This window comes from Chenopodium album, chromosome 25 (assembly GCF_948465745.1).
Source record: "Chenopodium album chromosome 25, dcCheAlbu1.1, whole genome shotgun sequence".
NCBI lineage: Eukaryota > Viridiplantae > Streptophyta > Magnoliopsida > Caryophyllales > Amaranthaceae > Chenopodium > Chenopodium album.
The window spans coordinates 100,219-119,164 of NC_137858.1; the positions used below are offsets into that span (position 1 = coordinate 100,219).

The 18,946-nt window shown below is 33.6% G+C and overlaps 2 protein-coding genes across 2 annotated transcripts; both read right to left on the reverse strand.

The window, feature by feature from the left end:
- Positions 1-8,765: 8,765 nt before the first annotated feature.
- On the reverse strand, positions 8,766-12,441 carry LOC145614303 (putative plastid-lipid-associated protein 11, chloroplastic). The gene is made up of 3 exons (XM_081669336.1): positions 11,887-12,441; positions 11,361-11,426; positions 8,766-9,059 (listed from the first exon to the last, which is right to left on the reverse strand). The coding sequence occupies exons 1-3, from the start codon at positions 12,378-12,380 to the stop codon at positions 8,960-8,962; spliced, it is 660 nt and encodes a 219-aa protein (XP_081525462.1). The 5' UTR covers positions 12,381-12,441; the 3' UTR covers positions 8,766-8,959.
- A 434-nt stretch (positions 12,442-12,875) lies between these two features.
- On the reverse strand, positions 12,876-17,417 carry LOC145614302 (RGS1-HXK1-interacting protein 1-like). Its single transcript, XM_081669335.1, has 9 exons — positions 17,096-17,417; positions 16,932-16,998; positions 16,761-16,838; positions 14,836-14,888; positions 14,218-14,301; positions 13,675-13,727; positions 13,516-13,580; positions 13,373-13,431; positions 12,876-13,278 (listed from the first exon to the last, which is right to left on the reverse strand). The coding sequence occupies exons 1-9, from the start codon at positions 17,354-17,356 to the stop codon at positions 13,189-13,191; spliced, it is 810 nt and encodes a 269-aa protein (XP_081525461.1). The 5' UTR covers positions 17,357-17,417; the 3' UTR covers positions 12,876-13,188.
- Between the last annotated feature and the right edge of the window lie 1,529 nt (positions 17,418-18,946).

The following is an 18,946-nucleotide window of genomic DNA, read 5'->3' on the forward strand; positions in this document are numbered from 1 at the left end:
ATTTTCATCCCCATCCCCGCCCCACTGGATACAACTCCAAAACCATCCCCGCCCCACCCCCCACTTGGATATCCATCCCCACCTTATCCCCACTAAAAACCCGCCTAATCCCCATCCAAGATCCACCTAATATATGTATCTCAAATAAACAATCTTACATAATTAATATGAATTATAAAATAAAACATTCTACACACATTTTTGTGTTATAATATAAGTGTCATACAGAGTATTATAATTAATATTGTATTTTACGTAATTATTTTATAAATAGTATAAAAGTATGTAATTTTGCTTTAAAAGATATATAGATATGGGTATGAGGTGGGGATGGGGATGGGGCGGGGATGAAGTGGGGCGGGTGGGGCGGGGCGGGGATGGGGCGGGTACAACTTAAAATCCCCGCCCCATCACCCATGGCGGGTATGGTTTTTATCCCCATCCCCACCCCACCACCCGCCAAACCGAGACCCATCTGGGGTGGGGATGGGGCGGGTCTCCTACTTGACCCGCCCCACTGACATCCCTAGATATGAGTCGGCGTATCGATCTGAGTCAAAGCTTCTAATGTGTATACCAATGATATTTATATAGAAATAAAAAAAAATAAAAAAAAAAAATAAAAAAAGGTAGGAGTAGTGTATCTTTTTATTAAATTAAATAATATTTTTTTTATTTAAACATTACTTTATAGTACTAAAATAATACTCCGTAATATTTATAAATTTATATTAGTAGTAATAAGTTGCAGAGGTAGACCACAGGTTGCTCGCAGTCGTTTTCAGTTGGGAGGGTGGGCCCAATTTACAGAGACAGGCAAAGAGTGAAAGAGAATTTAAGATGTGAACCGGAAATTTTTTTCCTTCTTTTTTTTTTTTCCTTTTTTTTTCGACTTATTGTATCAGTTTTATTTTTGGAACTTTTTAATTTTCCCGTAAGATGATTCTGACCGTCTCCACTTTTACAATTTTTTAGTTTTACGGAGTAGACATTTAGGGCATGTTCTTTGAGTTTAAGTTCGTTCAATACTTCAGTTTAGTTTCTAATTTTTCCTCCTCTCATAAAATACTCAATTAAATTCAATTCATTTCAGTTTAGTGAATCAGAATAAATCCTTAGTATAGGACTAGGAATGGCAATAGATTGGATGCGGCTAAATCGGAATTCGATCCGTTTAATAAACAAACCCTGGACTCGGATCCGAGTCCAAATTCAACTCGTAATTTTCGAATCCAAATCCCGTCCGTTTATTCAGACCTCCGAAATGATCTGAATATTTTTTTTTTCATTTTATTTTATGTTTGTAATGTGTGATATACCTATAATTGTGTGTATTGTCATACCGAGTAAACTATAAACATAATAAATTTAAATTATGAACTAAGTTACATAATAAAATTTTGCTATAAAACAAGCAAGCAATTGACCCAAGTTATAAAGCCATATACTCATACTCTTAGACTCGGTTGGACTTTGCATAGGGTCCAAGTCCAATCCGCCTCCTATTCGGATTCAAATCTAGTTTATCGGATTCGGATCAAATCTTTTTCTTCGGATTAGATCAAATTCGAATCGAACTCGGATTGAATTGTCATCCCTATATAAGACCTTGTTTTAATTAATGAATGGATCAAATTTAATGCGATATACTCAATACATATGAAAATAGATTAGTATGTCTATTTTGATTTCTAGCTGTAAATGATAAACCAGACTAAATTTAAGTGTTAAATTATACGAAGTATGTGATATGAATATGCTTTAATTTGTTAGGATAATAAAGAAAATTACTATGCTGATCATTTATGTAACAAACAAAATCAATAGAGTATCATTAGAATCATTCTAATTATCAACAAAATCATGTATTTATATCTACAAATCTCATAAATATTATGAAGTAAATGATTTCTAAAGTATTATACATTATAAGAAAGGTAATTAAAATTAATGTTAATAAATAACAGAAATAAATAAATATAATTATCAGGTAAATCATGTGATGGTCAACACCAAATGCATAAGCTAACTTTTTCTTATAAGATAACGTTTCACTGATTTAATTCATATAAATATAAAATTTAAAGGGTTTACTAATGTCAAAATTAAGTAGAAATCCGAGTTTATGATCAACGACCTTTATTTTTTTTTTTTTTATAACCAACTACGTCCTATTACGTAGAATTAAATATAGTTTTCTCATCAATTTCTCTTTGTCGTATTATTTGTTGAGTCATGTACTCATGAGGCTTGTGTGAGTTGAGAGGATAGAGACTTAGAGGAGGGGGGGAGATGTATGCATAGTCAATTAGTCAGCATAGATAGAGAAAATGGATAATTATCCTAAAAAATAGGTCAAACAAAGAAAAGAACGATTAATTAATCATGAACGTGGATGCCCTAATGTATTATTAAATGATTTGATTAGGAAGGACCGAAGGAGAGGCTAATTAGGTGGGAGCTAGCTTAGTGCTATTATTTTGGGGTTCGATTTTTCACGTGGTGTGGATGAAAGTATCTCCTATGGACACTTACAAGGATGTTTAGGCATCAAATCTTGTGGTTGTGAATTCACCATTGAAATGGTATTGACCTATTTTACTCTATTTTGTGTACTCCCTCTGTTTGCAAATAATATGTTATAAAGTACAATATTTTAAAAGTTGATTGTCAAATTTTCAATAAATAGTAATGATAGCTTAGATAGTGATGATTTATTCTTTCCAAATACCTAATCAAGATTAAGTGATGGAGAGAGTATGAGAACAATTCAGCTACACGCTTGTATCTTGAAAAATAAGCTTAATTATAAGACGTTAAAGATAATGTAACGACAATTACTTTCGGAATGACATTGGTTTCACCAGCCTCAACTCCTATGAAAACTTAGCTTAACAAGAGAACGCCATTGCTTAACTATATATCAAACACGATGTTTAATTCAAACCTAAGTACATACACGTTCAAAATGATCCACCTTGTAGACTAGCATAGTACAAAGTAGTTAGCGTTGCCATCATTAATCCCATATTCCCATATATTTCAATTCAGTCCTAAGATCCCATATGCATGCATGACCTCAAACGAACTTTATATTGTACAAGTACTTTATATTTATGCATGCATGATCGCATGATGAGATATAAAATACTGGAAGTAATGTTCAAAAGTAGTATGTACAATAATATGAGATGACCAGACCTGACTAGAGATCGATCAAGGTTTATATCCATGAATCTATATTGTTTATCATTTATTCTCAATCATTCTAACCAATGATTATTGTTTCTTTTAAATATATTTAAAAGCCAAATTCTAAGATTTATACTAACAGTATTATGGTGATTGTACTTCAAACAATCATTCAAAAGTTTTATAAATATGTTATTTTGTAAGTTGAATATTGGGTACAAGTTTTTTGGTTTGAGTTTAATTAGGTCATGTTATTTTTTATAGGTCGGTCAAATCTCAATCCATTAGGTCAATGGTCAAATGGACTAGTTATTACATAGTTTGAGATGTTAAAAGAACAATATTGCTTTGAAAAATGTGCTCGCATATACCAAATGGTTAGAAACATATATTTGAAGACAGAGCGAGGGAGTAGTTCAATTTTCCACTACTTATAATGAATCCACGTAAAGTCATGCATAATAATTTTGTTTAATTTGGTTTCAAATCGTCCGATTATAAGCCGATTCCAAATCGATTTTGTCAAGTGTATGACCACGCATATTTATGTGACATATACGAGTATATAATGAACTTAAAATAAATGACAATATGGGAAACAGTTTTTACCATAAGTGGTAAAATTATTTGCATGCAACACTCTAGTCTCATCACGTCACTTTTCACTCTATGCGACTAGCTTAGGGTTAAAAATAAATCGGGTGGGTGGAAGTTTCCTAAAAGCTAAACGGGGGTTAATACAGTGTTTTAAGTCAACAAAAAGAAATGAAAGTTAGGGTCAACTTTGTCCCTTTACCTTGTCGTATATATTATCGACCTTTTTCTGATTTGATTTTATAATCATTATTTTTTTGGTGTTCCACCCAATTCAACCTTTGGGCTAATCCGGATTCGGATATCAGTTCTGGGTCGTTAGATTCCAATCCTCTTCCTATTGTTGAATTGTAATTGCGGGGATCGATCACGGGTCCTCCCTACAAAGTGTGTAGTCTCAATCACCACTACACCAACAATCAATTGGTTATAATATTGATCATAATGATAAATTCTGATCCGAATTAAGTTTTTCTGATTTGATTTTAGCAAAAGTATTATTAAACCATAAGGTGGAAAGAGTAAAATTTTTAGCTAACAAATAAAGCAATACAAAGAAAGTTTACCTCATCCATAAAAATATGACTTGAGTACATCTTATTCATGCTTTATATATATATATATATATATATATATATATATATATATATATATATATATATATATATATATATATATATATATATATATATATATATATGATTTTTTATAAAAGGAGGTAGAGTGAAAGATTCGCCAGGTGCAAACTACATGAATTTGACTGTTAATAGTTTTATCACTTTTATGTATACATGAAGATACTTAAAGTTTGATATTGGAAAAACAAGATTAAAGTTTTTCCTTATGTATCAACAAATGTTCATCAATTAATTAGACATACGAAGTATATATTTGCCAATAAAATTTGAAAAAAAAAATGAGTATAAATTGTTGGGAGGATACTAGTAGGTTAAGAAGAGTCAAAGTATTGTTAGTAGCATCATCATTTTAGTGTGCTTAAGTTTGGTGAAAAGTTGGTGTGGTGACATAAAAATCATAGGTATGATAATTAATGAATTACATAGCTATATGGATAAGCATGACGTGAGTGTGGCCGGTTGCTCTTTTTTTTACTTCTCTTATCCAAATACCACGCTCGATCATATGTATTGTCCCTCACCCTTGGGCTTTGAGCCATTCTTACTACCAAACTATCTTTAAACTATCAATTTAAACTATCAATATAACTTATCTATGAATTTTATTAATATAATTATAATATTGTAATGTAGTATGATAATAATAACAATAGTATTACGGCAAATATAAATTCATCTGCCTGATTAACGAAAATTGTTAATCTGGTGGTAATCTTTGTATATATGTTCAAAAATCGTGGCCATTAGTTCAGTTATTTTGTACAACTGTCCAATTATTCATGCAGCTTGCATATGATCCCGTTATGCAACATTGGACGGACGAAATGGGTATATAATTATACATAATCCATGCATGCTTGATGCTTCTATAGTTTTATATGTGACTCTACAAACATCTACTATAAGCATCATTACTTAGCTTATATTGTGTTAATTAGAGAATTGATTTGGCGCGTTTATATTATTGTTTAAGGGTAACTTGCTTTAGGTTAAATGAAATCATTTAGTACTCTTAAGATTTATTACGGAGTACCATTTAAAAGGGTTTTAGCATGTATGTACAACTGAGCAAACTAAATTAAAGACTACCAATGCAAAGTCTTAATCGACAATTGTACCCTTGATGAAGCGACGACATACTAGTACCCTTTACTATTAAGGAATACTCTTAACTCTAAAGGTTGGATTGCTAGGAAGAGGCTAAACAAAAAGCACAACCTTTTAATCTAAAACATTTGTGTATTCATAACTATGTACATGTCGAACTAAACAAGCAAATTGTCTCCTCAATTTTCACCAATTCTGCTAAAAATTAATTAACATGCTTAATTCAACATGACATAAACACATAGGTATACTATATGTGATAAATATAAGTCAGAGACAGAACAACATGATGCTATGGATCTCTGCAACATGATTATGGGAATCTGTATCTCATATTCCTATCAAAACATATGTTGTGGAAGTAAAATAATTATGCAGCAATTAAATCATGCTATTATGATGATTCCAGATCTGAGTTTACAATTAAAGATGCATCGTTATTTGAACATCATTATTAAGTCAACAATCATATGGTAATGATGCAAACTGTTCTTAGATCAGGAAGTTTTTCTGACAAATAAATTAAGTTAGATATACAATGGGAATCTTTAGTTGTTATTTTGATAAGTTAAGGTATAGAATTTCTTCCATTTGGAAGATGATTATAGTAATTAGTAATACAATAGTTTAATCAATAAACTGATCTTAGTATAGTAAAAATCAGATGAATAAAATGAATGAGTAGATTGATTTAGCATTGAAAAGAGAAAAATGTCTTCTTAATCTACAAATCGAGAACCTAAAGATAGATTTAGACCGGACAAAATTAATACGAGTAGGTTTTAAAATGAACGCTTTGATGGCATGCATATCTATACAATTCCCTAGACTCCATTTGACTAAAAATGGTCAGATTATGATAAATCAATTTATTACAGACTTAATAAATACTGTATGAAATATATTGAGATGATTTTGACTTAAATAAACCAAATGACTCATCACTCAAATACAAACTACACAGCCTAGCCGAATCTAATTTAAATCATTTGTAGAGCTCGCTCTCTCTCCGGTCTCCACTAGACACAATGGTCGCGAGTGGAGAAAGAGGAGGATCTATGTAGGCCAAAGTATATACTAATCAATCTATGACAAAAGCATTAAGACACCCCCACTTAGCTATAGATTAATTAATCTAGTAGTAGAACACGACTAATAGTAGTACAACTTTGTCATGCATAGTCAAACCCACTTACAAATATGGTTGGAGCAGATTAGTACGAATGAAATTATGAATGATGATTTCATTTCATAATATAAGCAGTAAAAAAAGTCTATGATCATATAAATGCTAAATTTAATAACCTCACATCATTACAAAGAAAAAACAGTACCTATCACTATACACTATTGACTATAACACTATATTCGAGTAATAGTTACACGACAACATGTATCATTTCTTGGTGAATTGACATCTGTCATTTATGCATTCACTCATGGTTGTTGTTTCTTCTTTATGTTTCTTAGCCTTTTTTTCTTTTATCTTTTTTTTTTTTACTTGTCAACTTTATTCTTTCATGTTTTTTACTTTTGACCCATCATAGAAAATTAAATCAAGAATTAATGATGTGATTGGAGATTTTAACTAATACTCAAGCTACATAAGCTTGGATCAACTAAGTTGTTAACTACTCCCTTTGTTCTGCCTCATAAATAAAATAAAGCTTACCTTTTTAAGAAACAAGGTAAAATATTCTCACATAAGGTTGTAAACTTGTAATTTACCAAATAAGATAATGAAGCAATATTAAAGAAATACCCAAAATGAAATACGAGGCAAATGAAAAGGGGTTAAGGTTTGTAGTTTTTGTTACTCTTTCATCACGTAGTCTAATAAGCTAGACCAGATAGCCAGATGATACTCGTCAAACAAAATATCATAAATTTTTAAATAGGTTAATGTAAATTTAAACATTTTTACTGATTTAAGTCGAGCAATAATTGTTGAAGTTAAAACTCAAAATGTTACAAAAAGATCAAAGTTGAGAAAAATGTGTTAAAAGACAAGTAGTTTGACTAGCTAGTATATCTCTTGATTATCTACCTATCTATATATGCTACTTCATGGAGATTGTATTGTTGTACAGTATAAGGCTTGATTAGAAGCTTGGTGCTTGGAGGTTGCCACATAAGCTTGAGTCAACCAAACAAAAGTTCTTCCTTAAATCAAGCTTTTAATAGACTAGTTGGCTTTTCTCATTTCTCATATTAGCAAATAATCAATGTTATATCTACAAAAAAAATACTTGTAATGACATTTATAGCTCAAGTGAAATCTAATAAGTTCATACTTATTGAAAAAAACACTACATAAACGTTCTTTAAACCCGCTATATTTAGATACCATATGGACATTATTACTTGCTAGTTGTAATTTGTAAATACCCAATGCAATAGTGAAGTACACGTACCTACAAACATAACCTTAAAACGACAGTAAACAAGATTGACAACCACGTAAGATCCCTGGCCCCAAATGGCCAAATGCCTGCTCAATCAACATGACTCCCACAGCACATGCACACTAAAACATAGGCATTAAGCAACCCCCCCAATAGCTTTGGGAGTGGTGGGGAAATTGATTTATACTGCAGGCCATATTACACCAGAGAAAAACTATATTAAAGTAAGAATGCTTCTTCTTCTTGTTGTTGTCTGGGTCCTTATTTCCCCACACCTTTTTCATGCAAATATGACTAACCACCAAAGCATATACCAACTATACAAATACTGTCACCATAACCATGACATTTTAAATAGCATTATACTGTAGAGGATGCTGACAGTAACTCGAGGAGGGACCGTAGAATCAGATCTGGCAAGCGATATCTCAGGGCGATTCACTCATAACCTGTATACGTTGCACATATGGCTGCCGACGGATTAGGGTTCCACCACAACCTAAATAGAGCTTTTTCTCAAGTCTAACAGTCCACAAAATTAACCCAAACATCCACCTTATGGTCCCCTTTTCCCCACCCCCTCCCAAAATTCGAGCTAAGTCAGGTCGATTTTATGTTAGTGGATCTCTTATCCCATTCTGTATACCATCATCATCATTATATTTCAAAGAGTAAGAACATAATGATGCCGTCATAATACGTTATCAGTACTTGACCATTTTAACTAGCCAACATGACAAAAGGAAAAGCATTGAGATATGATGGTATACAGAATGGAATAAAAGGATCTCTGCTAGATCTGTGACACCTCAGTCAGAATGAAATCTAGTTCAAGTGAAGCTCCAGCTGATATGCTAACCATTTTCATTTCATCAGTACTTGAAGTGGTTAAATTTTACACCATTTACAGAATTCCTTTCCTAGAAGAATTACAAACTTACAGTAAAGCAGAGTAGTAAGGATTACAAGTAGTCATGCAGCATGGAATGAAACCACGCCAAGTCGCCAATTTAATTTGGACCTCTATTCTTTCCACTCATAAGGAGCTCGATCAACAACTAAGTAATCTCCACGTATATCCTTGGCAACTCGGATGTCATCATCCAAATAAACAGATTCAAACCTGGAAGACATTGTTATACTTAAAAACCAATTGTGTAGAATAACTGTATATACTCCAAAAGGTAAATCAAAAAATTTCTGATAGTAGCTCTTGAAAATTATACATGCCTTTATGATTTTATCTTTAATTTGCATTAAAGCATATAGTGAAGGCTTAAAGAGTTAAAGATACCATAACATGTAAGAAGGAAAATTGGTAAAAGTCACTTCAAAAAGTCCTAGAAGATAAAAGGTATTCTGTAGCTTATAAACTAAGACAAAATTGTCTGGTTGGAGAATCAACAGACCAGGTTATCCATCTTTCTAAGAACATATTAGCCACTTTAAAACTATTTAAAATATGTTTAGATGAGGGAATCCTTATGAAGGCTTAAAGATAACATAAGATGTAGGAAGGAAAATTGGCAAAGTCACTCCAATATGTCCTAGAAGATAAAAGGTACTTTGTGGCAAAGTCACTCCAATATGTCCTAGAAGATAAAAGGTACTTTGTGACTTAACCTAAGACAACATTCTCTGGTTGGACAATCTACAGACCTAGTTATCCATCTTTCTAAGAAAATTTTAGTCACTTCAAAAAACTATATTCAGATGGGAAATCTGAACGAAAGAACATTAAAACACCCATTTTTCCCTTGTTTGGAAGTTAGGTCAGGAAAAGGGAGGGGAGGGAAGGAAATAGAACAATATACATTTTCTTTCCTTCTAAATAAAGCAAACCTTCCAAAGTCGAAAAGATTTGGACAGAAGGTACATTCCTACCCTTCATGTTAATCATCTTTTGTGTCTTTTGAGTAGAAGAGTAAATTCTTCTCTTTCTTCTGCAGCCCACCCCATGTTATTTTCCCTTTCCTCCCCCTTCCCTTTCATCTATAATTGTAATATAAACATAGTTTCTGTATTCAACTGACTTCTGAAATCTGTGTCGTCTTGTTTTCTTAAAGATCATTCAAAGTCTTTAAAAGCTTTCAGCAAAATCATCTCAGAACTACAAATTAGCTTCAGGCTGTCAGTGAAGCACTTACACATTACTAGTTGTGTAACAGAATGTACAGCCAGCAGAAAAGAAATGTTCGAGATACAGTAATTTCCAGTATTCCTTATTCTTAAATAATAATAAAAAAATAAAATAAAAAAAATCTATCCTTTCTCACTATGATAAGATTCCTCGTTACAGTTTACACCCACTTGAAGAAGTCTATATGAGTATACTTTCCCTATTCCTAGTTCCAAAACAAAAAAACAATAAAAACAAAAAAAAAAAAAAAAAAAAAAAAAAAAAAAAAAAAAAAAAAAAACTGTAGAAATCCTATGTAGGTGTTATTCATGAGTAAAGAAAATGCAATATCTTATAGAAAAGGAACAAAAAAAAAAATGCAAACAGATAGACAAATTTCCTCCTCAAAATCTGTTGTCAACAGATCCAATTAATCAACAGTATGTCCATCAACCTATCTCTCTCTCCTCCACTCTGTATGAAGAAAGGGCGATGAGGAAGCCTGCCAATTCACATCTTAAAGCGCTCTAAACAGTAGTACAGAGTATATTACTAAGGCAATTAACAGTGGTATGCCAGAGAACAAAAAAACAAGAATATATAGGTGGGATCAGAACTTCACTAAAGCCACTTTGCAGATACTTTTCCCGATTAATTTAGGACCTTTCAAAGTTACCAAAGAGTGCCATTGCAATAGACATCGCAGCTCATCGATCATATTTGTTGTAATCCTAAAGGGTGAAGTCTATTTCAATTGAAATAAAGCGGCACTGATATAGTGATATTTGAAGACACATTAGTATATCTGATCTATAGTTTTAATTCATTTAGAGATCATACAAGATATAAGAATAGATACTGGAATATCACTTGCCAAGACATCATAAAGGAGGACAACTTTTGCAACTTGTTTAAATAGGATGAACAAGGGCAACATGTTGCCTGAAAAGAGTGAAAACAAAAGGCTTCTTGGTTGAGAAATGCAGCCATTGAGCCATACAATAGTATCAGAAGGTAATTGTAGATAATCTAGGTAATGAAGCAAGTAGCTTGAATTAACAACTCTCGACAGACTCAGCTATAGATGATTGACAGCCTTGAATAATTTCCTTCAAACAGTTACAATCCAACACTCAACAAAATCTTACAGAGTACTGTATTACATAAGGTATGACTGTATGAGCATCATGGAAACACAATGGAATGCAACAATTCATTTCAAAAAATATTCTAATAAGCATCCCCTGAAAATTTGAATTCTCAACAGCTATATATAAGTTTTTCATGAGCAAAAGTTACACTTACCATCCTTGCCCAAATGGTGGTAAGGGAAACTCCCAATCTTTTCCTCGCAATACTGCACTTGTAAATCTGAGAAAACCCATGTCACAAAAAGTCTTAATTTCTATGATGTACATTGCACAGTGACAGGAATGGCTTGAACAACAAAAGTAACAAGAAAGACTCCTTGTAAAACTCTCCCCATTCTTTCTTCTCAATTTAGGATGGAAAGAAAGCAAAGAACACATTTGCACTTAATTCCATTTGTTGAAGCCGACTAATCTAGTTGGTTAAAGTCTTACGAGTGGTTCTCAATACGTCATATGATATCATATGACGTCTACATCATTGCTCTTTGTGTCTCCTTATACATATTTTATTATAAGTCCACCTAATTTCCTTCCCTTCTTTCCCGTTTTAATAATCTTAAAATACAATCACACAAACTTCTAACTAGCCAAAATAAGGATAATGTGGTACATCAAAGTTCACAAATATAAATTAAGAAAACCCAAACAAAAGTAATACTATATAGAAACTTAGAAATTACCTAAAATTAACTCTTTGATTGGAAGCAACCTCCATACTTGATCGAACGAAGAATACCCCAGATGGGGGAAAAGTAATTACATTATTGAGCTTAAGATTATCAACATCAATAACTTGAAGAACATCCCCAACTTGGGTACCAAAAAAACTGGCATTTTTAATGATAAAAAGTTGTTCTTTTTCTGTAGTCCAAAGCATTCGCCAAGTCCCAGAAAGGGAATCATCAGTTGTGATCAAATCTTTGCCCAGAATAGCGAGAGAATCGATAGCGGCGATAATTTGGGATCGGAGATTAGGGTTTTGCTGGGTTTTAAGACCGCGATCTTGATCGGAAATTAGGTTAAGAAGGTGGGTTTTGGCGGAGAGAGAGAATTTAGGGGTTTTGGAGGGAATTGAAGGATTGGAGATTTGATTAGGGTTTAAGAAGGGTTTTTGGGAGGAACAAGGGTGAAAATTGGCGGTAAAATTGAGTATTGTGGCCATTGTTGAGGCCATAATAAAGATGATAAAGAGGGAAAACTGAAAGAGGGAAGAGAAGTTATGGCCATTAGAACTTGTGGTTGAGCACTTGAGCCTGGAAATCTGTTTTTTTTTTTTTTTTCTTTTTTTTTTTTTAATGTACTCTCTCCATTCCAAATAATACTGAGTTATTTCCGTAATTGCGTTGGATCTAATAAATAATACAAAGTACAAAATACTCTGTAAACCACTTATGTTATAAGTGATTGAATCTAAAAAAGAATTTGGGGCTTATGGTCATATATTTATTCGGTTATTGCATCAAAAAAAAAAATTTATTTATTCGGTTATTTACTTTTTTTTTTTTTTGAAAGAATTAATTATAGGATTAAGCGATTAATTTTTTAGGAACGACTTTGCCATCCATTACAGAGTAGCCATAAGTGAAAGGAATGTGTTAGATAGAAAACATGATAGCTAAATAGCCTTAGTCTTCAAAGAAGCTTGGAAACTCGTATGCATCATGTAAGGTCGCAGGAAAATCTGGCAGGAACAAAATGTCAATGCATAATCTTTTGAATGCACATTGTCTGCAGAGAGTTGCAACATTAGCAGACTCAAAAGGAATATATCTGCTTTAAGAAATATCTCTAAGCAAATCCTGATCTTTAGATGTACAATTGGTACAATATTCTGTAAGACAAAATTTCGGTAATCAACAGAGTTTACTTTCCAAGTATACGGCGAAGGAAACAGGAAACTGGAGGTTTTGATCTCTCAGTCACTCAAATCCTGCCATCAATTATTCACAAGCAGTCAGATACACATCCCAAGAAGGGCTCACTCATATGGAGATCCCATAGTTGCTTATCTTTGTCACTTCCTTTGTGAGTACTTTTCGCTCCTGTTTTGCCTCAGCAACTAGGTTCTTGATCTGCAAAATTTACACAGTTGAACAACCGAAAAAAAAGTAATATACTTAAATTTATGATTACACCAACTATTGCTGATGTGTGTAATATTATAACCTGTGAATTAAATCGAGATGATTCCCTGCTAGGAAGGTCTGCAAGAATATCCTTCAAGCCTGGTAGAGCCATAAACAAATATATTAGACTCCAAAGAAAGCTGGTAAAAATATTCAGGTGAAGCTGGAAATATTCTCCCATACCTCGTGCTTGTTTCTCGATCTTATCAGCAGATTCAACAGCTTTTCTAATCTGATTTCCTGCATTTCTGTCATAAGATTTGTAAATTGTAATTACAGTTTACATATAATGAGGTGATCAGACAAAACCAAACCACTAAAGTGGCAACACAATAAACAAACCTCAGTTTAGTTCTTCCTCTTTTCATCTCCTCCTCTGCCTGTGATGCCCTTTTCTGAAAATACACATGCTATACTGAGAAACTAAACAAACAAATTAACATTGAATGGAGTTAAGCAATGCTTTTCCCATGTCAGTTTTCATCTAAGAAGAGAGTCACAGATTTGAGACCCCTTAAATACCCAGTTTCCTAAATACATAACCTGCTCCAATATACACATGTAAATGGTTCAAAGTGACCAGCACAGCAAACCCTCTCAAAGGAAAATTTTCTTACAATTGAAAAAGTTTGTGATGCACCCATTTTTTAATAGACAAGATAGATAAACCTTCAACTCAACTAAACCACCCAGAATTTAACTATCAGTGTAGAGAGTTTTGAGGTCTACATGAGCGCAATTTCACCCCTAAGTCCCTAACTATTCATATAAAAAGCATCTTCAGCTTGGTTGTAGTTTGTAACACCTTCAGCTTTCCCAAAGTTAGTTTCTTCAACGAGACCGCAACCTAAACAAAAATATAAGGAAGAAAACACAAAATGTTACCTCTAGCTTGTCAGTTGCAGCTTTCAAGCGTTCAAATGATTGCTTCAGCTCTTTCACTTTTTCATCAGCGCAAGAAATCAAGGCCTGCACACAAATACAGTGTGAAGATGCATCAAGAGTCCTTCCTCTCGCAGGACAAAATAATCTAAGGATGCATAAATGCTTAAAAAGCTTCATAGAGTGCCTCCCATGATTAGCCAGCACTCAGCACCCAAAAGTACAAATAAAACAAAAGATATGCCACTTGAAATCTAGACGTGACATTGAAATACGCCTCTAGTTATAATGATCATTAAGAACTAAAAGTTTTAGCTTTTACAACTAACAAAGCCATGGAAAGAAACAAAGCAAGCACTATTTGGGAGCTACAATCCCTCTTTGTGGAGAGATCAATATTTGCACATAGTAACATTGGGCAAACATAGTTCATCGGGGTATGAAGTAAAAGTCTGCAGTGAGCACCAGGCTTATATAGCAAAAAATGCACCTGAGCAACATGGATAGAATTGATCAACATAGAACCTATGCAAACTATGTAGTAGTAAATTATCAGTAAACATGCATGCGAACTCAAGTTTGTTTTTTACATAATAAAATCTACTTTATACAAATGCTCACCTCTTCAGAAGAAAATAGCCGCAAGGTTTTATAGTACAAAAAACGCCTCGGAGCTACAAGAAGCATGCTCAAAGTTATTGGCCAGAAATAAATAAGAAGAAAACTTTTATCTGAAAACATATTTAAATATGTAATGTAGCTTAGCTACGAGCAGCCATATTTTTAGATGTAGCAAATAAGACTATGTTCATCAGCTTAACAGTCAGAACTAACATAACAAAAACTGTACAGGAAAGGATATCAAGTGCTTCCTTCTCCCCAAGACTCTAAAAGTACTAAACCACTTTGAAAGCATAGAAACAGCTCCTAAAGACTTGTCCAATATTGTTGCGAGTATTGAATGTTCAAATATTTGACTAGAAGAAAATTTTAAACACTAGTAAACATATTTTTTGTTGTCAACTTTCAAAATTAACATAACTGGTTCAGGTACCATAAATAGTAGTCCAAACTCAAAAAATTGCAGTGACACCAAGCAGTCCCTAAGCTGCCAATAATCAAGCCCAAAAACAAGTAGCATATTGCAAATCTTTACCCACCTAATCAATCTAGCCACAAGACCTTGTCACTTCCCAAGGTTCCCAAGTATTTCAAAGTTAAATTTTAAACAATGCCCTAATGCATTTTTTTTTCCATCATCGTAAGCAAGATCAAAATGCCTGCCACCAAGTACTTCGAACAGTTCTGATTAAAAAATAAATAGTATCTAGAGTTCATTATCTTATCCACCATTTCAGTTTAACATTGATTAATCCTTGTTATCAGACCAGACTCTCTCATCAGCTTTATAGTACAGTAATACATATTCCCACTCCAAGGATAACATCCCAACCACCCCCTTCAGTACTATCAACATTCTTCTCCATGTATGGATGTATATAAGAAGAGGTATCACAGTATCACACTAGCATTATCATCTTGTTACCTTCCAATGACCTATCCTCCATTGCCAAAATTCTTTTCAGATTTCCTTCCCATAGGCAATTGGGTAATGAATTTGATGATGCTTTGATGATAGGTAGATCTGGATTCTGGAATAGCCTTCTATCTTGAGAGTCACTGGGTAATGCCCATGGGTAATACCCAGTGAATTTGCTATTAAATCACATAATGCCATAATCTCTCCATCAAGCACTCGCTCAAACATTTGTGCACTCTTTTATGAAATAATGTCTGAAATTCTGGATTTTAGTCTTAAAGGAATACAGCCCAGGTCAAACTGCCAGCCATAACATTCACCGCCGTACATTGATCTTCTGCATAATTTCATAACACTCATCATGCAGCCCACCTCCACCCCCCGGAAAAAATAATTGGGTAAAACAATAAAGCCATTAAAAGCATGCCAATATTTATCCTTCTCACAACCACCATATATGGACTCTCAGTAGATCGAACCAACCTTCATCTATATGCCAACCATTAATCTTCTCAAAAAAATAACTCTTATCACCAAAAACTTCGTGTATGAAGCATTGTTAAGAACGTATTCAAGTACTTCACTACAGAGCACATACAGAGATAAACCAATGACTATTATGAGCCTCAAGCCTAAAAAGACAAAGACACAAAGTGAGCACAATAAGAGGGCAAAGTCCTCTACTATACAAGCAGACCACATGTTTAAAATTCCTCTAAACCTCACATTCTAACATAGAAAGAAAATCCTAAAATAGACTCCCGAATGAAACTATCAAGAAATTCAGCTAAAAGAGTATTATTTTGCCACCAATTAATGCTCTACAATAAAGTCCTATGATTCAATATCCTAGCCACGAAAACAAACTGAAAGAGTACCAAACATTACAGTCACGTTCCAACATCCAACTAGCTTACAAAAACCCATGGCAATACAAACAACAGTCGGTGAAAACATCGATAATCACACATAGAACTCGATTTTCCGACATCAAACTTAGGCATACCTGGCAGTGCCAACAAACCTAGCCCAGTAACAGCTCCAGTAGCAATAAACGGATGTGAAGCCGCAAGAAATGCACCCTCTGCATTGAAACCCACAAAACAAACAGAATAAGCAACTAATTGAACTAAACAAACAAAACTTGATCAACCCTAATCCAATAAAATAAAAAAACCTTTAACTATGCCAAAGAATTTAGCTTCATAAGCATGATATTCCGCCTTCAAATCCTTAACAGACTCCTGCATTGAAACCCTAATCCCATCACAAACACAAACACAAACACAAACCCTAATCACAAAACTGCACATAAAAATAGGATTAGAGAGATAGACTAACGAGAGTTTGATGGAAATGAGCAGACGAGGTGGAACGGAATTGAGAGAGGCGAGAACGAGTAGCGGCAACGGTGGAATCGAAGGATTGTTGGACGGTCTCCTGAACAAGAAAAGCTTGTTGAATGGCTTGTTGGATCCATGGATTGGTTTGCTCCAAGCTTTTCAATGCCTTATCTACTGAATAAATCTCACTGCTCGTTAATGCCGGTGGTGGTGGTGAAGAAGATGAAGATGAAGATGAAGATCCTTCTTCCGATTCCATTTTCTCTAATTGGAGTTTAATCTTGCTTTTGCATTTGTTTACCACTTCTTCACTCGTCTTCTTTTTTGTTTTTTTTTTTTTTAATTACAATACTCCGCTTTGATAAATACTGCTAATTTTACCGCATCGGTAAGACGGTAAGCAAAATGACACTCACAATTTTGGAATATCATTAACCAAAAGCAATTGTAAAAAAAAGGAAAAAAAATTATCAACCAAAAGCTATTCCAAGCTTTAAAGTTCAAACCAATTATTTTTACGTTTCTATAAATGCTTATTGTAGTTGAGTAGTGATAGACCACTACCAAATTTGTGTATTACTTGTCATGCTGTAAAAAAGTAGTATCTTTGCTCTTAATAACAGTACACAAACCAATAATAACAGCATACAAATTAAGAATAACAGTACACAAACCAATAATAACAGTATACAGACCAATAATAACAGTATACAAATCAATAATATAACTAAGCACCGACAAACAATTAATGTCGTCAATTTCAGCATAGAACTCATCGTTTTTAATGGCTAGAGCCATAAATTAATCGGCCGGAAGTACTCCTTAGCGTTGCTCACTTTTCTTTTTTTGGGTGGTTTTCAGTGATTTCTAACAGAGGTGGGTGCGTGTTTCTGGGTTTCGACCAAGGTGGTGGCTGGTGGGGTGGGTTTCTTGCTGTTGGAGGTGGAGGTGTGGTGGGTGGAGGTTTGGTCGGCAATGTGAGCTATCCATGGAGGTGGGGGAAGGATTTAAGGGAGGAAGAAGATGGGGAGGAAATGGAAAGAAAAAAAAAATTACATTGTGGTATGGACAACTATGAGCCCAAACCTGGTAGTGGGCTATAGTTACTCTATTGTAGATGTCATATGACTTTCAATTAATGATATTAATGAGTTGAGGAGATGTGGGTGCATGGAGAAGGGTGGAGATGGGACTCGTTTAGGCATTTACTAGACGAGGAGATCCTACAGCTCACTGAAGCCCGTGAAGTGCAAGATAATCCTAAAGTTGAAGACTTACTATATTGGGAAATTTCCATCAAATTAGCAATCCGAATATTTCGCAAAGAAAATACTGAACTTAATGAAAGTGTTTGGAATGCGATTTGGGATACTCCTGCCAACAACGTATTAAGGCGTTCTTGTGGTTAGGTTGCTATGACAGGCTCATGCGTAACCTAAACAGATACTAAAGGAAGTTAACTGATCAACCAAAATGCTATATTTTGTGGCGCTTTGGAAGAAAGTAATCTACACATCCTTCATAACTGTGAAGCAGCTAAATGTGTTTGGAGAAAGCTAGGTAACAAATACCTCCCAGCACTTCTTTTAGGGAGATTTAAAAAATTGGCTGACTGCCAATTTGGAAGATCAAATCCAAAAATCCGTTACGAGGTGTTGAAATCAAAATTTTCAGTTTTTTTTTTTTTTTTTGTGATGTTATAATAAAAACTTTTTTTTTTTTTTGGTATTATAATTAAAATTTGGGTTTTTTTTTTGTGGTGTTATTTTCTAAAATTTCCTAAAATTCTCATAGTATTTAATTAGCTATAATTAAAATTTATAATTCCCATTAAAAAGTTAATATAGTA

Bases quoted from the DNA above. Each gene is read 5' to 3' on its own strand.
- LOC145614303 (XM_081669336.1), bottom strand. From the start codon at position 12,380: ATGGCCTCAACAATGGCCACAATACTCAATTTTACCGCCAATTTTCAC. The intron at 11,427-11,886 runs GTAATTTCTAAG...GGGTTTTCTCAG, and splicing joins AATCAAAGAGTTAATTTTAG to ATTTACAAGTGCAGTATTGC. The intron at 9,060-11,360 runs GTAAGTGTAACT...AATGTCTTCCAG, and splicing joins CCACCATTTGGGCAAGGATG to GTTTGAATCTGTTTATTTGG.
- LOC145614302 (XM_081669335.1), bottom strand. From the start codon at position 17,356: ATGGAATCGGAAGAAGGATCTTCATCTTCATCTTCATCTTCTTCACCA. The intron at 16,999-17,095 runs GTTAGTCTATCT...GTTTCAATGCAG, and splicing joins CTCATTTCCATCAAACTCTC to GAGTCTGTTAAGGATTTGAA. The intron at 13,581-13,674 runs GTTTGTTTATTG...ATCTTATGACAG, and splicing joins AGAGGAAGAACTAAACTGAG to AAATGCAGGAAATCAGATTA.